Source organism: Chiloscyllium plagiosum, unplaced genomic scaffold (assembly GCF_037043375.1).
Source record: "Chiloscyllium plagiosum isolate Xiang-an unplaced genomic scaffold, Cpla_swu_hap1 HiC_scaffold_23, whole genome shotgun sequence".
Classification (NCBI taxonomy): Eukaryota; Metazoa; Chordata; class Chondrichthyes; order Orectolobiformes; family Hemiscylliidae; genus Chiloscyllium; species Chiloscyllium plagiosum.
In genome coordinates this window covers 60,943,343-60,965,693 of record NW_028270161.1, presented here as the reverse complement: position 1 = coordinate 60,965,693, position 22,351 = coordinate 60,943,343, and the positions used below count along the sequence as shown (strand labels likewise).

General features: G+C 45.0%; 1 protein-coding gene across 2 annotated transcripts in view; it reads right to left on the bottom strand.

Annotated features, from left to right (window-relative positions):
• Nucleotides 1–681: 681 nt before the first annotated feature.
• Nucleotides 682–22,351, bottom strand: part of LOC122561437 (dynein axonemal heavy chain 3-like) — a 557,691-nt gene continuing 536,021 nt past the window's right edge. For both annotated transcript variants that reach the window (XM_087999740.1, XM_087999741.1), the window contains 6 exons: nt 16,290–16,472; nt 14,859–14,951; nt 14,465–14,638; nt 10,348–10,458; nt 6,548–6,608; nt 682–4,986 (listed from right to left, as the gene is read on the bottom strand). In XM_087999740.1, the coding sequence (XP_087855866.1) occupies nt 4,841–4,986; nt 6,548–6,608; nt 10,348–10,458; nt 14,465–14,638; nt 14,859–14,951; nt 16,290–16,472 (768 nt within the window). In that variant the 3' untranslated portion in view covers nt 682–4,840. The remainder of the gene's footprint in view (nt 4,987–6,547; nt 6,609–10,347; nt 10,459–14,464; nt 14,639–14,858; nt 14,952–16,289; nt 16,473–22,351) is intronic.

Genomic DNA, 22,351 nt, shown 5'->3' with positions numbered 1-22,351 from the left:
GGCTGAAGGGCCTGTTTCCACACTGAAAGTAATCTAGTCAGATACAACCTTTCCAAAAAGCCCATGTTAACAGTCCTTTAACCATGTCTTTCTAAATAACCTTTTTCCAATGATTTGCCCGTCACTGGGGTTTAGACTGATTGGGCTGGAAATACTCACTTTATCCCTTCCTCACTTTTTAAACATGGTTAGCAATCCTCCAGCAGTAAACCATAGCCAGGAGGGTTGAAAAATTATGGATGTTTTCTCCTCCTTTGCCTCTTTTGTCCTGGAATGGATTTCACTTGAGACTGGTGATTTATCCATTTTCATGGATGCTAAAGAGCTTAATATTCACCGCCTCTACATTTTTATCCCATTGAATATTTCACAGTTCTCCTTAACTACAGTGTCTGCATTGTTTCTCAATTTTGTGAGAGAAATGTAAAATTTTATTAACAGTCATACCCAAATCTCGCACCTCCTCACATTTTAAACTAGAGGTCGATATTACTGGATGTATTAATAGTTATGGAGGTGAGTCAGGTATGTGGAATTATTCAGGTATGTGGAGTAGCATTCAGATCAGCTATAAGCTTATAGAGACACAGAAAGGTTTGGCCTAGTGGAGAAGGCTTCTCCCAATCTGACATTCGTTTGTGTTCTGGGTTGAACACAATGCAAGAAAACAGAATAAAGATGAGACACCTGTACAGTAATAGCAGTTTACTGACACATTTTGCAGCATGTAAAACATTGTAACTGCACAATGAGCACTGGTTATCTACTGGTATTAGGTAAATGGAGGTGGGGGGTGATGGTGATAGGCTGGCGGGGAGAGTGCAGCAGATAGGTAGATAGAAGGAAGATGAACAGGTAGGACAGTAGGAAGGGAGGATGAGGAAACTGGTGAAATTGACATTAATTCCGTGAAGCTGGAAGATCCCAAGGTGGAAGATGGGGCATTCTTCCTCCAGGCGTCAGGCGGCTTGGATTTGGCCGTGCAGGCAGTAGCCAGCTTGGTGGCACTACGAACGGCTCTGGGGCATAGTGGGAAAGGGTAAAGGTGAACGGGATCCTAGTGTTAGGAGACTCAATAGTTAGGGGACAGAAAGGAGATTCTGTGGCTGCAAATAGGAATCCATGATGGCGTGCTGCCTCTCAGGTGCCAGGGTCCAAGATGTCTCAGAGAGCAGCTGCAAGGGGGAGAGGGAGCAGCCAGAAGCCATTGTGCATATTGGCACAAATGACATAGGTAGAAATAGGGATGAGGTCCTGCAGGGTGATTATCAAGAGCTAGGAAGGAAGTTAAAAACCAGGACCTCGTTGGTGATTAACTCCGGATTATTTCCAGTGCTCACGTGCTAGTGAGGGTAAGAATAGGAGGATGTGGCAGATCAATGTGTGGCTAAAGAATTGGTGCAGGGGCAGGGATTCAGATTTTGAGATCATTGGGATCTTTTCTGGGGCAGAGGTGACCTGTTCAATAGGGACCTGAACTGGAGGAGGACCAGTATCTTGGCGACCAGGTTTGCTCAAGCTGCAAGGCATATTGTAAACTAGACTGGCAAGGGATGGGATCCTCAACAGCAGGGAGGCAAATGCGAGGCTCAAAGGAGACACAATGGTTGGAAATATTAAGTTGACGAGAAAGGTCAGGCTGGAACACGACAGGGAGCATGGAATGCCTGTTGGATTAAGTTGCATTTATTTCAATGCAAGAGGGCTGACAAGTAAGGCCGATGAACTCAGGGCATGGATAGGTACGTGGGACTGGGATATTATAGTCATTACAGAATATGGCTAAGGGAGGAAAGGACTGGCAGCTTAATGTGCGCTTTAAGCAGAACAGCGGTGGTGGAAGGAGGGGAAGGGGGGTTGCATTTTTGAATAAGGCGAGTATCACAGCAGTAATCAGAGATAAAATAACTGAGGGATTATCCAGTGAGGCTTTGTCAGAAATAAGAAGGGGGTGGTGACGTTATTGGGATTGTACAGTAGGAACCAAATAGGCAGCGGGAATTAGAAGAACACATATGCAGGAGCAATAGGGTTGCCATGGTAGGCAATTTAAATTTTCCTAACATAGACTGGGACTGCCAGAGTGTTAAGGCTTAGATGGGATGGAATTTGTTAAGTGCATTCAGGAAAGTTTCCACAAGCAGTATATAGAGGGTCCTACTCAGCAAGGGGCAAAAACCTAACCTGGGTTGGGAAATAGTGCAGGATAGGTGACAGATGTGACAGTGGGGGAGCACCAGTGACCATTGTTCTATTAATTTTAAAATAGTTATGGAAAGGGACAAAACTGGTCTGCAGGCTCAAGTTTTAAATTGGGGCAAGGTGAACTTTGATGGAAGTAGACAGGAGCTTGCAGGGATTGATTGGAGTAGTTTGTTTTCAGGCAAAGGGACCTCTGGCAAGTGGGAGGCCTTTAAAAGTCAGATAGCTGGAGTTCAAGGTCGATATGTTCCTGTGAGGGTGAAGGGCAAGGTTGGCAGGAGTAGGGAACCCTGGATAACAAGACATATTGAGGGTTTGACCAGAAAAAAGGAGGCATGGCTCAGGTATAGGCAGCTGGGATCAAGGGAATTCCTAAAGGTATACAGGGAATATGGGAGTTTACTGAAGAAGGAAATCAGGAGGGTGAAAAAGGGACACGAGATGGCCTTGGCTGAGAAGATTAGGGTGAATCCAAAGACATTCTTTAAGTATATTAAAGGAAAAAGAATAACTAGAGAGGATAGGACCCCTCAAGGACCAAAGTGGACATGTATGTGTAGAAACGCAGGAGATGGGCGAGGTGCTCAATGAATATTTCTCTTCTGTGTTTACCGTGGAGAAAGACACGAAGACTTGGGAACTTGGGGAAGTTAGTCATAATATTTTGGGGACAGTCAACATCACAGTAGAGGAGGTGTTGAATGTATTAGAATGTATGAAAGTGGATAAATCTCCCGGTCCTGACCAGCTATATCCAAGAAAACTGCGAGAAGCTGGAGAAGGAATTACGGGGGCCCTGGCTGATATTTCCTGATGAAGGGATTATGCCCAAAATGTCGATTTTCCTGCTCTTCGGATGCTGCCTGACCTGCTGTGCTTTTCCAGCACCACACTCTTGACTCTAATCTCCAGCATCTGCAGTCCTCACTTTCACCTATTTTTGCATCATCGTTAGCCAGGGTGTGGTCCTGGAAGACTACTGGGTAGCAAATATTGTGCCATTATTCTACAAGGGCTGCAGAGGAAAGCCTGGAAACTATAGACCAGTAAGCTTAACATCTGTTGTAGATAAGTTACTTGAGAAGATACTATACATGCATTTGTAAAGACAGGGTTTGATTAGGAGTAGTCAGCATGGCTTTGTGAGTGGGAGATCATGCCTCACAAATTTATTAGAGTTCTTTGATGAAGTGACCAGGAAGGTTGATGAGGGCAGGGTGATATTCGTAGTCTGTACGGATTTCAGTGAGGCCTTTGATAAAGTTCCACATGGTCTGCTGCTCTAGAAGATTAGATTGCATGGAATCCAAGGCAAGCTGGCAAACTGGATACAAAATTGGCTTGATGGTAGAAAGCAGAGGGTATTAGTGGAAGGATGCTTGTCAGACTGGAGGGCTGTAACTAGTGGAGTGCCTCAATGGCCGGTGCTGTGTGTTATCTATATCAATGATTCGGATGAGAATGTACAAGTCAGTGATTAGTAAGTTTGCTGATCACACTAAAGTAGGCCTTATCATTGACAGTGAGGAAGGTTATTAGAAATTGATCAGCTGGGGAAGTGGGCTGAGAAATGGTAAATGGAGTCTAATATAGATAAGAGTGAGGTCTTTCATTTTGGAAAGTCAAATCAAGGCAGGGATTTCATGGTGGATGGATGGGGCTTAAGGAGTGTAGTGGAAGAGAGGGATCTTGGCTTTCAGATTCACAGTTCTTGGAGAGTGGAGTCACAGGTAGACAGGGGAGTGAAGAAGGCGTTTGGCACACTGGTCTTCATCAGTCAGGGCATAGAAGTTGGGAAGTATTTTGCAGTTGTACAGGATGTTGGTGAGGCTGCACTTAGAGTATTGTATTCAGTTTTGGTCACCTTGTTCTAGAAAGGATGTTAATAAACTGGAAAGAGTGCAGAAGAAATTTACAAGGATGTTGCCAGGACTCTAGGTTCTGCATTATAGGGGGAGGTTGGACAAGGTAGGACCTTTTTCTTTAAAGTGTAGGAGACTGAGGGGGTTCTTATAGGTGTGTATAAGATCATGAGAGGCATGGATAGGGTGAAAAAAACTCAGTCTTTTTCCCAGGCTTGAGGAATTGAGGACTAGAGGGCATCAGTTTAAGGTTTGAGGGGAAAGAATAAAAGGGAAGCTCAGGGATAACCTTTTTACACAGAGGGTGGTACTCATATGGAATGAGTTGCCAGCAGAAGTGTTTGAGGCAGGTACATTAACAACATTTAAAACGCATTTGGACAAATACATAGAGAGGAAGGGATTCAAAGTGCAGGGAAATGAGGTTAGTGTGGATGCACATTTTAGTGTGGATGACCAGTTTGGCCAAAAGGGCCTGTCTCCATGCTGTAGGACTTTATGACTCATAGGACAGTGCTGAAAGAGTACATCATAAATATCGGAGATTTCATTTATTCCTTCACACAGGAATAGAAGCGATTATTATACATTTGGAAATGTACACCAACCACTCGATTAAAAAGTTCATCCTGCTCTATACAAATATCATTCTAAACCCAGTAATTGGCGATTAATATACAGAGTCCTGCCCCCAGAGCAGGTAGGAGCAATTCTTTAACTCCACGCTGTATCGATGCAGAGCCCATGTGCTTTTTCTTCAGGAGTGTAGATAGTTGTCAATAATCGAGCTGACACAGACAGGCCACTCCCCTGATGACCCAGTGATTTTGTGGCTGGTCTGATGGGAACTCAATTGTCAGGACATAGTTTGTGGAATGACCGGTGGTGGAGAGTATCCCTCTTCGAACACTCGTCTTGTAAACTGTGGAACAAAAACAAAATCAGTCAGACTGCTTATAGAGTCAGAGAGTCATACATCACGGAAACAAATCCTATTTAGCCTATCTTTATAACTCAATTCCTCCTGTCCCAGCAACATCAATGTAAATATTTTTTGGAACTCTCTCTAATTTAATAATGTCCTTCCTATAGCATGCACCTAACACTATGGACAATTTAGCATAGCCAATTCACCTAACCTGCACATCTTTGGACTGTGGGAGGAAACCAGAGCACCTGGAGGAAACCCATGCAGACATGGGGAGAATGTGCAAACTCCACACAGACAGTTGCCCAAGGCGGGAATTGAACCCAGTCCCTGGCGCTGAGGCAGCAGTGCTAACCACTGAGCCACTGTGCCGCCCCACCTGCCATCCTCACCTGGTCTGGCCTTCGTGTGATTCCAGACCCACATGTGGTGACTCTTACCTGCTCCCTGAAATGACCTGGAAAGCCAGTTAGTTCAAGGGAAATTTGGGATGGGCAACAAGTGCTTGCCACATGAGAAGAAAAAGGCTTCATACCTCCTAAACTCAACTACACCTTACACCTCCACACAGCATTGCCAGCCATGCCTCCAGTCATTTAAGGCCCATTCTCTGAACTCTGTCATCCCCCGCCTGTCCCTCAACACTCTGAAGAATCTTCTTAAAAGCCACCTTTGTCCTTTGAGCAGGCCTTTGGTCACCTGCCTTTCACTTCCTCTTCTGGCTCAGCCCCGGTTTTTATAAGCTGTAACTCTTTCAATGTTTGATTATTTTTCTGTGAAAGCATTTATTTAAATGGTAAAGTCCCTACTGTTTGTGGAAAACCTTGCAAACAGTGAATCACACAAACAGCAAACACTGGAGTCAGCTGCATATGTTCCCACTGTTCGAAATGGTAATATCCACAGCCCTCAGTGCAAGATAACATTCACTTGGTACTTTTAAAAAAATTAAATGTTACTGAAGAAATAGTGAAATAAACTAAAACAAAACAAAAATTAATCCCAGCTTCTCTGGGTCAGAAAGGCTTATTGATCTTGCTCAGTTTCACATTGCTTCCTGCTTCTGTGTAACGCTAAAACATCTCTGCTAATTCAAGCCAATGTTTAAACTGAGAGAGTATGTTCTCAGCACATCCCATGCGTGAGCAGTGGATTCACTATCATTATGAAAACAAACCAGGGAGCCAGGTCACATGAACAGAAGTGAACTGAAAATCTGTTTTTGTTGATGAATTCTTGAAGAGGATATTAAGAAGCCCCATGACACCAACAACTAGACAGCGAACATAAAATGTCTCAGTCTCAGAAATCCAGAACCATTTGAGAACAACATTATTGCATCCATCTCTATATTTTATATTTCCTAAAAATTAGGGATAAGTGAACATTGACATTATGTGCAAAAGACTTTGCACAGGTAAATGGTCACAAATAGTGAAGATATCAACAGTGTGACTTAACTGTAAAAGGATGTTGTTGTCTATAAATGGATTGTTATTATAAGCATGATCTTCGAGACAAGGGTTGCATTAGAAGTAAAAGTGCACATTTTTACCTGGACATCCATAAACAGATTCCTCTTTAAATGATAGCTTTTCACCTGGTTTGAGCCATATCTGATTGAACTAGTTAAGGGTGAGTACCAGCAAAGAGAGTAAAGAAATGATCATATCAAGAGGCACCGATAACCCAGAGTCGGTCACATTGTAGAATTCCAATGTTAGACTCAATACTTCCTCTTCTCTTTAACCCACTCCTCGCTCATGCTGCCTAGTATATTCAGGCCAATCCCACAGGAACTGCAGTGAAATGTACAAAATCCACCCAGTGAATTTCACCTGACAATGTTTCGTTATCCCCTGTCCAGAAGTGGGAACTATTTGGACTTTCAGTAACCAATCAATGAAATGTTCTGACCTTGCTTATTGTGGGAGTGATGTGACTACTCCTCATGCAGCAGTATTTGCATTTGGCTGGTGGGCTGTGGGAAACCAAATGTATTTTCCAAGTGCAGCTTCCCAAGTTCTGCCATGAGGATTGGACTGTGTTAGGTGCAGGGATTGCCAATGTGCAGGGTGTTTTCCCAGGGCAGCAGTGGCCTAGAGTTTTTTTTTTGCGGGACCTGGATTTTCTTTTCTATTGTGCTCACATGTAAGTGACTGAGTATCTGTGGCTGGGCATCTTCAACTCCATTGCTCATGGAACAACCTGACCATTTACTTTGTAAGGTCTTGATGCCCATACATGCCATGGCTATGCTTTCTTTGACATTAAGGCAGGGTTTATCAGAATGCCAGACAATGGTGCACACCTCTACTAAGAGAGAATCTAATCATCTTCCCTTGACATTCAACAGCATTACCATCCACCATCAACATGCTAGGGAGTTACCATTAATCAGAAACTCTATCGGGCCAACCATACAAATACAAGGCAGCATGGAGGCCTGGTATTGTGTGATTGTAGGGTGAGTAGGTGTATGGAGAAAGTGAGGACTGCAGATGCTGGAGATCAGAGTCGAGAATGTGGTGCTGGAAAAGCGCAGCAGGTCAGATAGCATCAGGAAAGCAGGAGAATCGACGTTTCAGGCAAGAGCCATTCCTCAGGAATCTGTAGGTGCATGCCTGTAATGTGTATCTTTGTAAATAAATGTTTCTAGCAGATAAAGATTAGCACTCTATATTCTTCAACACATCGGGCTTTCTAAGTTTATAACATGGTAGCAAAGGATGACTGCCCAAATTTAATGATTAGAAATAAAATAAACATTCTCAGACAGTAAACTACAATTCTAGTGGCCTCATGGAAAATGCCAGAAAGCAAGTATAAATTGCCAGGTATGATTATCTTCTAATGTTATTGCCAGGTATGATTATCTTCTAATGGTATCTAAACCATGTGACCAGTGGAAGAAAAAGATCAATATTATGGAAATGGGTTACATCCCTAGAAAAGAGGGAACAAGTTATAGCCTTACATGTCACTTTCTGCAGAGGAAGGGTTTCAAGCCTCTCCCACCAATGGGTTCCAGATTCCCACCAACCATTGGGTGAAAAGGTTTATCTTTGCATCTCCTCTAATCTCGTCCCTTACTTTAAGTCGTTGCCCCCAATCACTGGCCTCTCCACCAAGTGGAAAAGTTCCTTTGCATCTCCTCTGTCTATGCCTCTCATAATTTTACACATCTCAATTATGTCCCTCTCAGTCTTCTCTGCTCCAAGGGAAACAACCCTAATCTATTCAATCTCTGGTCATTACTAAAACTTTCCAGCTCAGGCATTGTGAATCTCCTCTGCAATCTCTCCTGGGCTATCACATCCCTCCTACTATGTGGACTCCAGAACTGCACATAATATTCTAACTATGGCCTAACCATTGTTTTATACAATTCCAGGATAACCTTGTGCTGTGTTGGAATATTGTCAGGTTTGACAAGTGCAACTCCAACACGGACATCTACTACAAACCGACCGACTCCCACAGCTACCTGGACTACACCTCCTCCCACCCCGCCCCCTGTAAAAACGCCATCCCATTCTCCCAATTCCTTCGTCTCCGCCGCATCTGCTCCCAGGAGGACCAGTTCAAAATACGCACAACACAGACGGCCTCCTTCTTCAAGGACCGCAATTTCCCCCCCGACGTGATCGACGATGCCCTCCACCGCATCTCCTCCACTTCCCGCTCCTCCGCCCTTGAGCCCCGCCCCTCCAACCGCCACCAGGACAGAACCCCACTGGTCCTCACCTACCACCCCACCAATCTCCATGTACAGCGCATCATCCGCCGTCACTTCCGCCACCTCCAAACGGACCCCACCACCAAGGATATATTTCCCTCCCCTCCTCTATCAGCTTTCCGTAGAGACCACTCCCTCCGCGACTCCCTTGTCAGATCCATACCCCCCACCAACCCAACCTCCACTCCCGGCACCTTTCCTTGCAACCGCAGGAGGTGCAACACTTGCGCCCACACCTCTCCCCCCTCACTTCTCTCCAAGGCCCCAAAGGAAACTTCCATATCCGCCACAGATTCACCTGCATCTCCACCCACATTATCTACTGCATCCGCTGCAGCCGGTGTGGCCTCCTCTATATTGGGGAGACAGGCCGCCTACTTGCGGAGCGATTCAGAGAGCACCTCTGGGCCACCCGGACGAACCAACCCAATCACCCTGTAGCACAGCATTTCAACTCCCCCTCCCACTCCACCGAGGATATGCAGGTCATTGGACTCATCCACCGCCAAACCACAACAACGCGACGGTCGGAGGAGGAGCGTCTTATCTTCCGACTGGGAACCCTCCAACCACAGGGGATGAACTTGGACTTCACCAGTTTCTTCATCCCCCCTCCCCCCACCTTGTCTCAGCCGAATCCCTCCAGCTTGGCACCGCCTTCCTGACCTGCAGTCTTCTTCTTGACCTCTCCGCCTCCACCCTACTCCGACCTATCACCTTCACCTTGACCTCTTTCCACCTATCACATTTCCAACGCCCCTCCTCCAAGTCCCTCCTCCCTACCTTTTATCTTCTCCTGCTGAACACTCTCTGCTCATTCCTGAAGAAGGGCATGTGCCCGAAACGTCGAATCTTCTGTTCCCTAGATGCTGCCTGACCTGCTGTGCTGTTCCAGCAATAAAGTTTCAGCTTTGATCTCCAGCGTCTGCAGACCTCACTTTCTCCCCAACTCCAACAACACTCATCAAGCTTGACAGCTTCAATCCAGGACAAAGCTGTTGCTTGTCTCACACTCCTTTCACTGGATAAAGTTTTCAGACTGAATAATTGGAGAAGGGTAATAATGACTGGATTTGTCAGCAATATTATGAACGAAGAAGAAAGTCAGTGCATTTACTTGTCTTAACTGAATAAAGAACATTTACAGCCCAGGAACAGACCCTTCAGCCCTCCAAGCCTGAGCTGATCCAAATCCACTGGCTAAACCTGTCACCCAATTCCTAAGCATCTGTATCCCTCTGCTCCCCACCTACTCATGCATGTGTCCAGATGCACCTTAAATGAATCTACCGTGCCTGCCTCTACCACCTCTGCTGGCAATGCGTTCCAGGCACCTGTGTAAAGTACTTGCTGTGTATATTGCCCTTAAATGTTTCACCTCTCACCTTGAACGCATGACCTCTCGTATTGAATCCTTCACCCTGGGAAAAAACTAGCCTCTATCCACCCTGTCTATACCCTTCATGATTTTGTAAACCTCAATCAGGACCCCCTCAATCTCCTTTTTTCTAATGAAAACAATCCTAACCTACTTAACCTCTCTTCATAGCTAGCACCTTCCATGAACTTTGTGAAACATTTATAAATGTGGTTCTAACAATCAAAGGTCAGGATACAATTGGTAGGTTGTCATAGAGAACTTTGGGAAGTGATTCTCCAATCCTGTGTTTCTTTCGATCCCATTTTGCTCCCTCCATGTAAAGACCATTAATATAAACTCCATCAGTCTAAAGTGAAAAAGAAAACAACAATATATACCCATATTTACATAGGAAAATGATGGCTTCATAATATTATCACTAGTCTTGTAATCCAGGGTCCCAGGATACATAGGTTTGAATTGCACCAGGGCAAATAGCAGAATTTGAATTATTTCTAGATGTATTAATCTAATGATAACAATGAAACCATTGTCATTAAAACCCCTTTGGTTCACTGATGTCCTTCAGGGAAGGAAATCTGCTGTCCTTATCCAGTCTGGCCTACATGTGTCTCCAGACTTACAGCAATGTGGTTGATTCTTAAATGCTGTCTGACATGGCCCAGTAGGGCACTCCATTGTATCAAATTACTCCAAAGTCTGATAAAAGGAATGAAACCAGACAATGGGCGCCAGGGACCCGGGTTCGATTCCCACCTTGGGCGACTGTCTGTGTGGAGTTTGCACTTTCTCCCCGTGTCTGTGTGGGTTTCCTCCGGGTTCTCCGGTTTCCTCCCACAATCCAAAGATGTGCAGTTCAGGTGAATTGGCCATGCTAGGTTGCACATTGTGTAAGGTTCATTAGTCAGGGGGAATAGGTCTGGGTGGGTTACTCTTCAGAGGGTTGGGATGGACTTGTTGGGCCAAAGGGCCTGTTTCCACATTGTAGACAGATTTTTAATTGATTCCACATCTAATCTAATCAAACATTGAACAATGTACGGGAAATGACTACAGTCAATCCTGTTGACCTTGCAAAGTCCTTCTTACCAAAGTCTGGGCATGAGCCAAAATTAGGAATGTGGCCAAGAAACAGCGTAACATGGAATCAAAGCTCACAGACAATGTACAGTCTATTGATGGTGGCACAGTGGTTAGCACTGCTGCCTCATAGCGCCAGAGACCTGGGTTCAATTCCCCCCTCAGGCAACTGTCTGTGTGGAGTTTGCACATTCTCCCCGTGTCTGTGTGGGTTTCCTCCGGGTGCTCCGGTTTCCTCCCACAATCCAAAGATGTGCAGCTTAGGTGAATTGGCCATGCTAAATTGCCTGTAGTGTTAGGTGAAGGGGTAAATGTAGGGGAATGGGTCTGGGTGGGTTCCTCTTCGGAGGTTAAGTGTGGACTTGTTGGGCCGAAGGGCCTGTTTCCACTCGAAGTAATCTAATCTACCTATGTTTTTCTGTTCATAAGGTAAAGAAGCAGAATTGGGCCATATGGCCCATTGAGTCTGCTCCGCATTTGGTCATGGCTGATATGCTCCTTACCCCCATTTTCCTGCAACCCACTATCAATTAAAAATCTGTCTAACCCCTCCTTAAATTTACTCACTGTCCCAGCACCCACCTACTTTGGGGTAGAGAATTCCACAGATTCACAACCCTTTGGGAGAAATAGTTTCTCCTCAACGCTGTTTTAAATTTACTACCAATTATCCTAAGACTATGACCTCTCAGCCTAGAATGCTCCACAAGAGGAAGCATCTGCTCCACATCTATTTTATCCACACCTTTTATTATCTTGAATACTTCAATTTGATCTCCCCTCATTCTTCTAAATTCCAGACAGTAAATGCCTAAACTGTTTAACCTTTCTTCATACAACAAACCCCTCAGCAATCTTGTGAACCTCATCTGAACTGTCTGCATTACCACTCCATGTTCCCACAAATAAGGGGACCAAAACTGTGCACAATGCAGTCTCACCAATGCCTTGTACAGTTGTAACAATACTTCCTTACTTTTATATTCTATTCCTTTCGCTATAAAAGCCAACATTCCATTCACTTTCTTTATGACCTGCAGTACGCTCATGCTAGTTTTCTGTGACTCTTGAACAAGTACACCTAGATCCCTCTGCACCAGAGCACTCCAAAGTGTCTCCCCATTAAGATAACAGCTTGCGTCCCCATTTTTCAATCCAAATGCATGACCTCACACTTATCCACATTAAACTCCAGCTGCCACATTTTGGCCCACTCTCCTAATCCATCTATATTCATTTGTAAGGTTCTTATTTCCTCAGTGCAATTTACCATCCCGCCTATTTTTGTGTTGTCCACAAATTTGGCTATAGACCTTCTATCCCTGTATTAAATGTAGATTATAAATAGTTGATTCCAAGGACCCAACCCTGGGGCACCCCACCAGTTACATCTTGCCATCCTGAAAAAAACCCATTATCCCGACCCGCTGTCTTTTGATCATCAGCCAGTCACCTATCCAAGCTAATAAATTACCCCTAATCCTATATGATCCAACCTTGTGAATTAACCTTTTGTGCAGTACCTTACCAAACACCTTCCAGAAGTCCAGATACATTATATCTACAGAATCCCCATTATCCACTATGCTTGTTGGATCTTCGAAGAACCCTAGCAAATTAGTCAAGCATGATTTGCTCTTCATAAAACCATGCTGACTCTGATGGATAGCATTTTGACTTTCCAAATGTCCTGATATTGCTTCCTTGATAATTGATTCTAACACTTTCATAACAACAGATGTTAAACTAACTGGTCTGCAATTGCCCATATTTTGCCTCTCTCCCTTTTTGAATAAGAGCCATTTTCAAATCCACTGGAAAGTCTCCCATGTCCAGGGAATTTTGGAATATTGTACCCTACTATCTCCACCGCCACTTCCTTTAATACCTTAGGATGGAGGCCATCAGGCCCGGAGGGACTTGTCTGTCCTCAGTCCTAATACTTTGCTTAGTTTACTTTCTTTTCTCATGCTTCCACACTGCTTCCCCAATAACTGCAGCCTGGCTACTGACTCTCACCAGGGCAGATTACAGGGAGCTTTGTGGGACAAACAGCTCTGGATCGAGAGGGACTGGCTTTGGACTGGTGTACCTCAATATGGGCAATAGCAGTCTGGCTTGGTTGGCTGATTGGCAACAGTGGACACTGGGACAGTGGCTGGAATAGGAGGATTAGTAGTTCATTCTGAGACGGGGTAACTGGTCCCTGATCCACTGTGGCACCATCACTCCCTACCCTCCCTGCCTCTCCACCAGCAATTGTAGCAACGTGTTGGGCACAGCTTGCTGGGTACTGCCAGTCATTTTTAGCTCTGATGTACATAGCTATGATGTTTGCAGTCCAAGTGAGTTTGCATCAGTCTGAGGTTCAATTGCAGCTCTCAGATACTGGGTGGCTTCTGCTTGTGCTGCTAGTTTCACGCTGAAAAGGAGGGTCTCGGAACCCCCCACAAAACTCAGCGTCAGGTTGATGCCGAGCTGCTCTTTCACTGCACTGGAAGTGGGGGTTGGAGGCATGGCATTTGGTAGTGGGGAGCTGGAATGTGAGCAAGCCACACCTGGGAGGCTCCACCCTATCCTGTACTGAATACAGATTCTTTGATGTTCTAATTTATGGGTGAGGGATGGAACAGTAGGGGAGCTGCCGCACTGTGGCGATGAGACATCGAATTGAAGTACGAATAGCTGGCAATGCTGATGGAGCAAGCATACAATCAGAAGATCAGCTCTGGATGTCCAGTCAGCGAACATTCTGGTTCAGTCACGGCAGGGACAGGGACAGGGACATGCACCGTGTTAATTTCTAGGAAATGGTTTTAGTGACAGTAACAGAAAAGAATGGCTTCAATCTTTCCAAAATGTATTTGAAGGAATATTCTGTTATTTAATCAGCAGCAGGTCAGTGAGACTGTGTGGAGAGAGTGCTCCAAATATGCACTCTGTACAAGTCAAAGAACTAAACTCTTAGCAGCATTCATTCTCATGATTTTCTCCGGAATATCTGCTGCACATCCAGAAATTTCCCGAGGCTTCCACTGAAGTGGTGAGATATTTTCAGAGAATGGGCAAGGAATTCAGCTCCCGACAATGGCCAATGTACAGTTAGACTGTGGAATTGTCTGTGAGGCTGAGCTGTGGAGTGGTGCAGATTTCAACCCTGGGGAGATGGTAAGACATTGAGATCTATGATCAGAAAGTGAGAGAGGATCTGCAACAGAGTAGAAAATAAACGTGGTTCAATGAAAATGTTTGTTTTGCAGTTAGAAAGTTACTGGTGGAACTGGCATGTCATGATCCTGGTCAGTCACATCAAACTGGAAGCCCAGATGATCTATTGGGATTCGATATTTCCGTGCATAGTTCTGGATAGCACCTGTCAGGAAGCTCTGAGTGAAGTAAAATCCGGAGATCCAGAAAACAATTGGGGTTCCTTTGTGAATCCAGGTCTGAAATTCATCAGAACAAAAGAGAGATTAAAACAAACACAAACACATAATGAAGCAATATTCCTGATGACAAACACAGTATATTCAGAAATAAATTTACAATGATCCAAAAAAAGGCAATATTACAGAGACAGGATTGTAAAGGAGACTGATGTGGACAAATATGTAAAGAGAATTCCTGAGAGAGATCTTATTATAAAAGATCTACTTTTATCTGTACCTGAAAGAACTGAATTCTAAAGAGGAGGTCAGTGATGTAGCTACCCAGAGGTTTCAGTGATGGGTAGGACTTTGCTGACCACATGGAGGGTACCTGCAAGATTAAGCAATGGACAAAATTCAGAACCAATTCTGTGGAACCCATATTATCTCCATTATTCATTCGTGACAAACAGAAATTCACACTGTCCCCTTTTATCCATTAGTGACAATGTGAAATCCACATAGTCTCCATTATCCATAATGACAATGTGAGCTCCACACCATTTGTATTCTAAACTACTGTTATTTTGAAATCTCCATTATTCATTAGTGACAATATGAACTCCGCACTATCTCCATTATTGATTAGCGATGTGAACATCACACTGTCTTCATTACCTAACACTGACAATGAGAACCCTACACTGTCTCCATTATCCATTAGTGACAATATGAACTCCGCACAGTCACCATTATCCACTAGCGACAATGCGAATCCCACACCGTCTCCCTTAACAATTAGTGACATTTTCAATTCTACAAAAATTACATTTGTGACAATATTATGGGAGAAATAGGACTGCAGATGCTGGAGATCAGAGTCAAAAAGTGTGGTGCTGGTGCTTCATCGCATTCTTGATGAAGAGCTTATGCTTGAAACATCGACTCTCCTGTTCCTCAAATGCTGCCTGGTGGGTTGTGCTTTTTTAGCACCACGCTTTTTGACTCAAACCTTCACATTATCTCTATTATCCACTTGTGAAAATGTGAGCTTCACACTGTCTCTTCATTATCCAATACTGACAAAGTGAACCCCACATTGTTTCCATTATCAATTAGTGACAAAGTGAACTCCACACTGTCTCCATTATCAATTAGTGAGATAGTGAACTCCACATTGTCTCCATAATATCATACTGTCCCCATTATCCACTAGTGACAATGTGTTTTGAGGAGTTAGATGAGGAGGGGCAGAGTGACAGGGAAAGGAACTAAATCAGATCACAGAATCACAAAGTTGTTATGGCGCAGAAAGCAATCCAGATCTAGATCATTAATACATATAGCAAGGGTCCAAGGGTCTCTGTGGAACTCCAGTACAAATCTCCTGCTAGCCCGAAACATATCTATTGTCCATGAATCTCTGTTTCCTATCACTCAGCCTATTTTGTATCTGTGGTGCCACTGTCCCTTTTATATTCTGACCTATAACTTTCCGCACAGGTTTGTTGTGTGGCATTGGATCAAACACCTTCTGAAAATCCGTGTACACCACATCAACAGCATAACCCTCATCAAGCCTCTTCAAAAAGATTCCAGCAAGTTAGTTAAACATGGTTTCTCTGTTAGAAATTTATGTTGACAGATTTCTCATTTGATGTCCACCTTTCCCCATGATCTCCCAAAATTAAAATGATTCTAGTAGGTTATGATTATCCCAATGACTTACTTTGCCTACAATCATGCTGTTGAAGATATCTTCAAGCTGGCTGGACATGAGAATCAAACCTTGAATTGCTTTATTGATGTCTGTCAGACTGGTTCTGATTATGGATATCAGACGGTTAAAATGAAGGAGTTCCTGTACCAGCACAGTGTTCATTGATTCACTGTACTTTGTTGGGTATTTATTCTGTGGATTAAATAGAAATAGAAATCAGGTAAAATGAAACAGTAAATAAGATAAAGAGAGTCATGGGAAAGGAAAGCACAAACAGATAAAACAATCAAATGTTTATGGCACAGAAGGGGGATATTTAGTCCATTGTGTCTGTGTCAGCTAAATAAACTAGCTTCTGGATCAGTGGTGCTGGAAGAGCACAGCAATTCAGGCAGCATCCGAAGACAGGCAAAATCGACGTTTCGGGCAAAAGCCCTTCATCAGGAATAAAGGCAGAGAGCCTGAAGCGTGGAGAGATAAGCTAGAGGAGGGTGGGGGTGGGGAGAGAGTGGCATAGAGTACAATAGGTCAGTGGGGAAGGAGATGAAGGTGATAGGTCAGGGAGGAGAAGGTGGAGTGGATAGGTGGAAAAGGAGCTGGGCAGGTCGGACAAGTCCGGACAGGTCAGGGGATCGAGTTGCTGGAGGTTAGAAGCTAGGATGAGGTGGGGGAAGGGGAAATGAGGAAATTGTTGAAATCCACATTGATGCCCTGGGGTTGAAGTGTTCCGAGGCGGAAGATGAGGCGTTCTTCCTCCAGGCGTCTGGTGGTGAGGGAGCGGCGGTGGAGGAGGCCCAGCACCTCCATATCCTCGGCAGAGTGGGAGGGGGAGTTGAAATGTTGAGCCACTGGGCGATTTGGTTGATTGGTGCGGGTGTCTCGGAGATGTTCCCTAAAGCGCTCTGCTAGGAGGCGCCCAGTCTCCCCAATGTAGAGGAGACCGCATCGGGAGCAACGGATACAATAGATGATATTAGTGGATGTGCAGGTAAAACTTTGATGGATGTGGAAAGCTCCTTTGGGGCCTTGGATAGAGGTGAGGGAGGAGGTGTGGGCGCAGGTTTTACAGTTCCTGCGGTGGCAGGGGAAAGTGCCAGGATGGGAGGGTGGGTCGTAGGGGGGCGTGGACCTGACCAGGTAGTCACGGAGGGAACGGTCTTTGCGGAAGGCGGAGAGGGGTGGGGAGGGAAATATATCCCTGGTGGTGGGGTCTGTTTGGAGGTGGCGGAAATGTCGGCGGATGATTTGGTTTATGCGAAGGTTGGTAGGGTGGAAGGTGAGCACCAGGGGCGTTCTGTCCTTGTTGCGGTTGGAGGGGTTGGGTCTGAGGGCGGAGGTGCGGGATGTGGATGAGATGCGTTGGAGGGCATCTTTAACCACGTGGGAAGGGAAATTGCGGTCTCTAAAGAAGGAGGCCATCTGGTGTGTTCTATGGTGGAACTGCTCCTCCTGGGAGCAGATACGGCGGAGGCGGAGGAATTGGGAATACGGGATGGCATTTTTGCAAGAGGTAGGGTGGGAAGAGGTGTAATCCAGGTAGCTGTGGGAGTCGGTGGGTTTGTAGAAGATGTCAGTGTCAAGTCGGTCGTAACTGATGGAGATGGAGAGGTCCAGGAAGGGGAGGGAGGTGTCAGAGATGGTCCAGGTAAATTTAAGGTCAGGGTGGAATGTGTTGGTGAAGTTGATGAATTGCTCAACCTCCTCGCGGGAGCACGAGGTGGCGCCAATGCAGTCATCAATGTAGCGGAGGAAGAGGTGGGTAGTGGTGCCGGTGTAATTACGGAAGATCAACTGCTCTACGTAGCCAACAAAGAGACAGGCATAGCTGGGGCCCATACGTGTGCCCATGGCTACCCCTTTGGTCTGGAGGAAGTGGGAGGATTCAAAGGAGAAATTGTTAAGGGTGAGGACCAGTTCGGCCAAACGAATAAGAGTGTCGGTGGAGGGGTACTGTTGGGAACGTCTGGAGAGGAAAAAACGGAGGGCTTGGAGGCCCTGGTCATGGCGGATGGAGGTGTAGAGGGATTGGATATCCATGGTGAAGATGAGGCGTTGGGGGCCGGGGAAACGGAAGTCTTGGAGGAGGTGGAGGGCGTGGGTGGTGTCTCGAACATATGTGGGGAGTTCCTGGACTAGGGGGGATAGGACAGTGTCGAGGTAGGTAGAGATGAGTTCAGTGGGGCAGGAGCATGCTGAGACAATGGGTCGGCCAGGGTGGTCAGGCTTGTGGATCTTGGGAAGGAGGTAGAACCGGGCAGTGCGGGGTTCCCGGACTATGAGGTTGGAAGCTGTGGGTGGGAGATCTCCTGAGGTGATGAGGTTCTGTATGGTCTGGGAGATGATGGTTTGGTGATGGGGGGTGGGGTCATGGTCAAGGGGGCTGACCTATTGTACTCTATGCCACTCTCTCCCCACCCCCACCCTCCTCTAGCTTATCTCTCCACGCTTCAGGCTCTCTGCCTTTATTCCTGATGAAGGGCTTTTGCCCGAAACGTCGATTTTGCCTGTCTTCGGATGCTGCCTGAATTGCTGTGCTCTTCCAGCACCACTGATCCAGAATCTGGTTTCCAGCATCTGCAGTCATTGTTTTACCACCTAAATAAACTAGCTGTCCATTTCTAATCTCACTTTATAGCTCCGGTCCAGATGCAGCTGAAGTGCTTTGGGGCAGATTCAGGTTCCTCTGAAATGAGTTGAGGGTTTCCATCTCAACAATCAAATGGGGCAGCTAATTCTATACACCCACCATTCTGTACGTGAAAAGGTATTTTCTTGTGTTTCCTCTAATCATTCTACCAATCATTTTAAATCCCTGCCCTCCAGTAATTGACCTCTCCAGGAGGGGAACTGTCTCTTCCCTGTTCATTTTATCCAAGCCCCTCATTATTTTGGACAGTTCAATGAAGTCACCTTTCAGCCTCCTCTGTTCTAAGGAACACAGCTATAACCTATTTCCTTATAGCTGCAATTTTCAAGGTCTGGCAACATTCTTCTCTGTACTCTCTCCAGTAAAGTGGTGACATAACTGTACACAAACTCCAGCTGAGGCCTGCATCTTACAAAAATTTTTAATCCACCTCTTCGGATATGTTATGACACACCTCTCAAGCAGTTGGAACTTAAATCAAGGCCCTCTGGCCCAGAGATAGGCACAGTACCTGTGTGCTACAAGAGCCTCCTGTGTCAATTCTAGCATGCTGTTATATTCATGACCTTTCCCAACAGAAGAAAGTATTCCATATCACTTCTTTACCATCTTATGTATCTGCTCTGACACCTTCACGATATGGGGACATGCATTCCAGAGTCTCTCACTTCCTCTACCCCTCTCAATGTTCTTCTGTATACTATGTATTCTCTTGCTTCATTTGCTCTTCCCAAATGCATTATCTTCCATTTTTCCCAGATTGAATTCCATTTGCCACTTTTCTGCCCATTCAACCAAACCAGTGAGACATTCCTGCAGTTGACAACCATCCTTTTCACTATCAACTACCCAGACAATTTTTGTATGGTCTGCAAATTTTCCAATTGTGCCGCCCTCATTTCAGTCTAAGTCATTAATATGAAAGAAAGAGTCCTAACATTGAGGGAGCAGCACTGAAAACCACTTTCCTTCATAAAAGCAGTAATTGATTGGTTACTGATCAAATGGGGCAGCTAATTCTATACACCCACCATTCTGTACGTGAAAAGGTATTTTCTTGTGTTTCCTCTAATCATTCTACCAATCATTTTAAATCTCTGCCCTCCAGTAATTGACCTCTCCAGGAGGGGAACTGTCTCTTCCCTGTTCATTTTATCCAAGCAGTGGGCGGCACGGTGGCACAGTGGTTAGCACTGCTGCCTCACAGCGCCAGAGACCCGGGTTCAATTCCCGCCTCAGGCGACTGACTGTGTGGAGTTTGCACGTTCTCCCCGTGTCTGTGTGGGTTTCATCCGGGTGCTCCGGTTTCCTCCCACAGTCCAAAGATGTGCAGGTCAGGTGAATTGGCCATGCTAAATTGCCTGTAGTGTTAGGTAAGGGATAAACGTAAGGGTATGGGTGGGTTGCGCTTCGGCGGGGCAGTGTGGACTTGTTGGGCCGAAGGGCCTGTTTCCACACTGTAAGTAATCTAATCTAATCTAATCTAATCTAAACCTTGGTTACCTGAACATCAATTATCTGAATTTCGGATTATCCTCTCAAGATCTCAAAAATGTTATCCACTATCCTAACAATCAGTTATATGAACAATCAGTTATCTGAAATACTTCCCGCCTGTCTCGTTCGGATGATCAAGGTTGTTCTGTATTACCCTTTGTTTCCTGTCACTGAGCCAATTTTGGATCCAACGTATCATGCCCAAGTATTCAATGGACATTCACTTTTCTGACCATAGGAAATTAGAAACAGGAATAGGTGATTCAGCCCTTGAACCTGTTCCACTGTTCAGTAAAATTATGGCTGTTCGGTGGCCTAACTCCATATACTGTATTTGCATTTGATCCCTTAATACCTTTGCTTAACAAAAAATTAACTAATTTCGACTTAAAATTAACAACAGATCCAGCATCCATTGATGAATGTGGAAGAGAATTCCAAACATCTACATCCTTTGTATTTTGAAGTACTTCCAAATATCCCTCCTGAACGGTTTGACCCTAATTCTCAGATAATGCTCCCTAGTTCTAGAATCCCTAATCAGTGGAAATAGTTTATCATTATCTACCCTGTCTTTTCCCATTAATACTTTGAAGACTTCGATCAGATCACCTCTTAAACTTATAAACATGAGAGAAAATAGACCCAATTTTTATGATCCTTCCTTTTAACTTATGTCACATCAAGTGCTCATCCAAGTACTTTTTAAAAGGTTGTGAGGTTTCCCACATCAACGACTCTCAACACCCTCTGAGTGAAAGGTTCTTCCTCCTTACTGCAACTGTACAAGGTGGTGGTGAGACCACACTTGGAGTATGGGGAACACTTAGAAAAGATATTATTACACTGGAAGTAATTCAAAGATGGTTCACTAAGATGATGCTTTGTATGGAGGGGTTGCCTTAAAATCAAAGATTAAATAGTTTGGGACTCTACCTCAGAAGAATGTGAGGTGATGTCATTGAGAAATATAAAATTCGTAAGGGACTTGACAAGGTGAATGTTGAGAAGATGTTTCCTCTCCTGGAAGAGTCCAAGACCAGTGTTCATAGACTCAGAATAAGGGGGGGGGGGGGGGGGGGGGGGGGCGCAGTTTAAGACAGAGATGAGGAGAATTGTTTTTTCTCTCAGAGGATTGAGTGTGTTTGGAAATTCTTGCCACAGAGCTGTTGGGGCAGAAGCCTTGTGTTCAAGTAATTCTCCTATAACTCTGTAGTTGCATTCCAGCGAAACTGCATTGCAGTTAATAGAAAATCGTTTAGTAGGAATAATGGGGAAAAGTGGGGTTGGTGCAGACCAGCATAATATCACTCACAATCACTCAAAAATCATCCTAAAGCCTTATGCAAAGTGTAGCTTAGCCTAAGTGAAGGTTGAAATCATATTTATTAACAAAACAAAAGCAAAGTTAACACAGTACATTTAAAAATGTAAGAAAGCTGTTTTCTCTACAGCACCTCTCACAGAAAGCTGCTCTGTCGGCAGCATGAGCAGACTGGCATGAAGATTGGTGCTAACATTGCACATGTGCAGAATGGTGCAGAGACTTCGGCGCAGATATCACGCATGTGCAAAATGGCACGGAGACTTTGGCCTGGACATCACGGATGTGCAGAATAGCGTGGAGACTTTGGCCGGGACATCACGCATGTGCAGAATAGCGTGGAGACTATGGCCTGAACATCACATGTGCGCAGAATCGCGTGGAGACTTCGGCACAGATATCATGTGTGCACAACATGGCATGGAGACTTTTGCCTGGACATCACATGTGTGCAACATGGCATGGAGACTTTGGCGCAGACATCACGTGTGTTCAGAATGGCATGGAGACTTTGTCCCGGACTTCATGCATGCGCAGAATGGCGTGGAGAGTTTGACCGGGACATCACGCGTGTTCAGAATGGCGAGGAGACTTTGGCCCAGA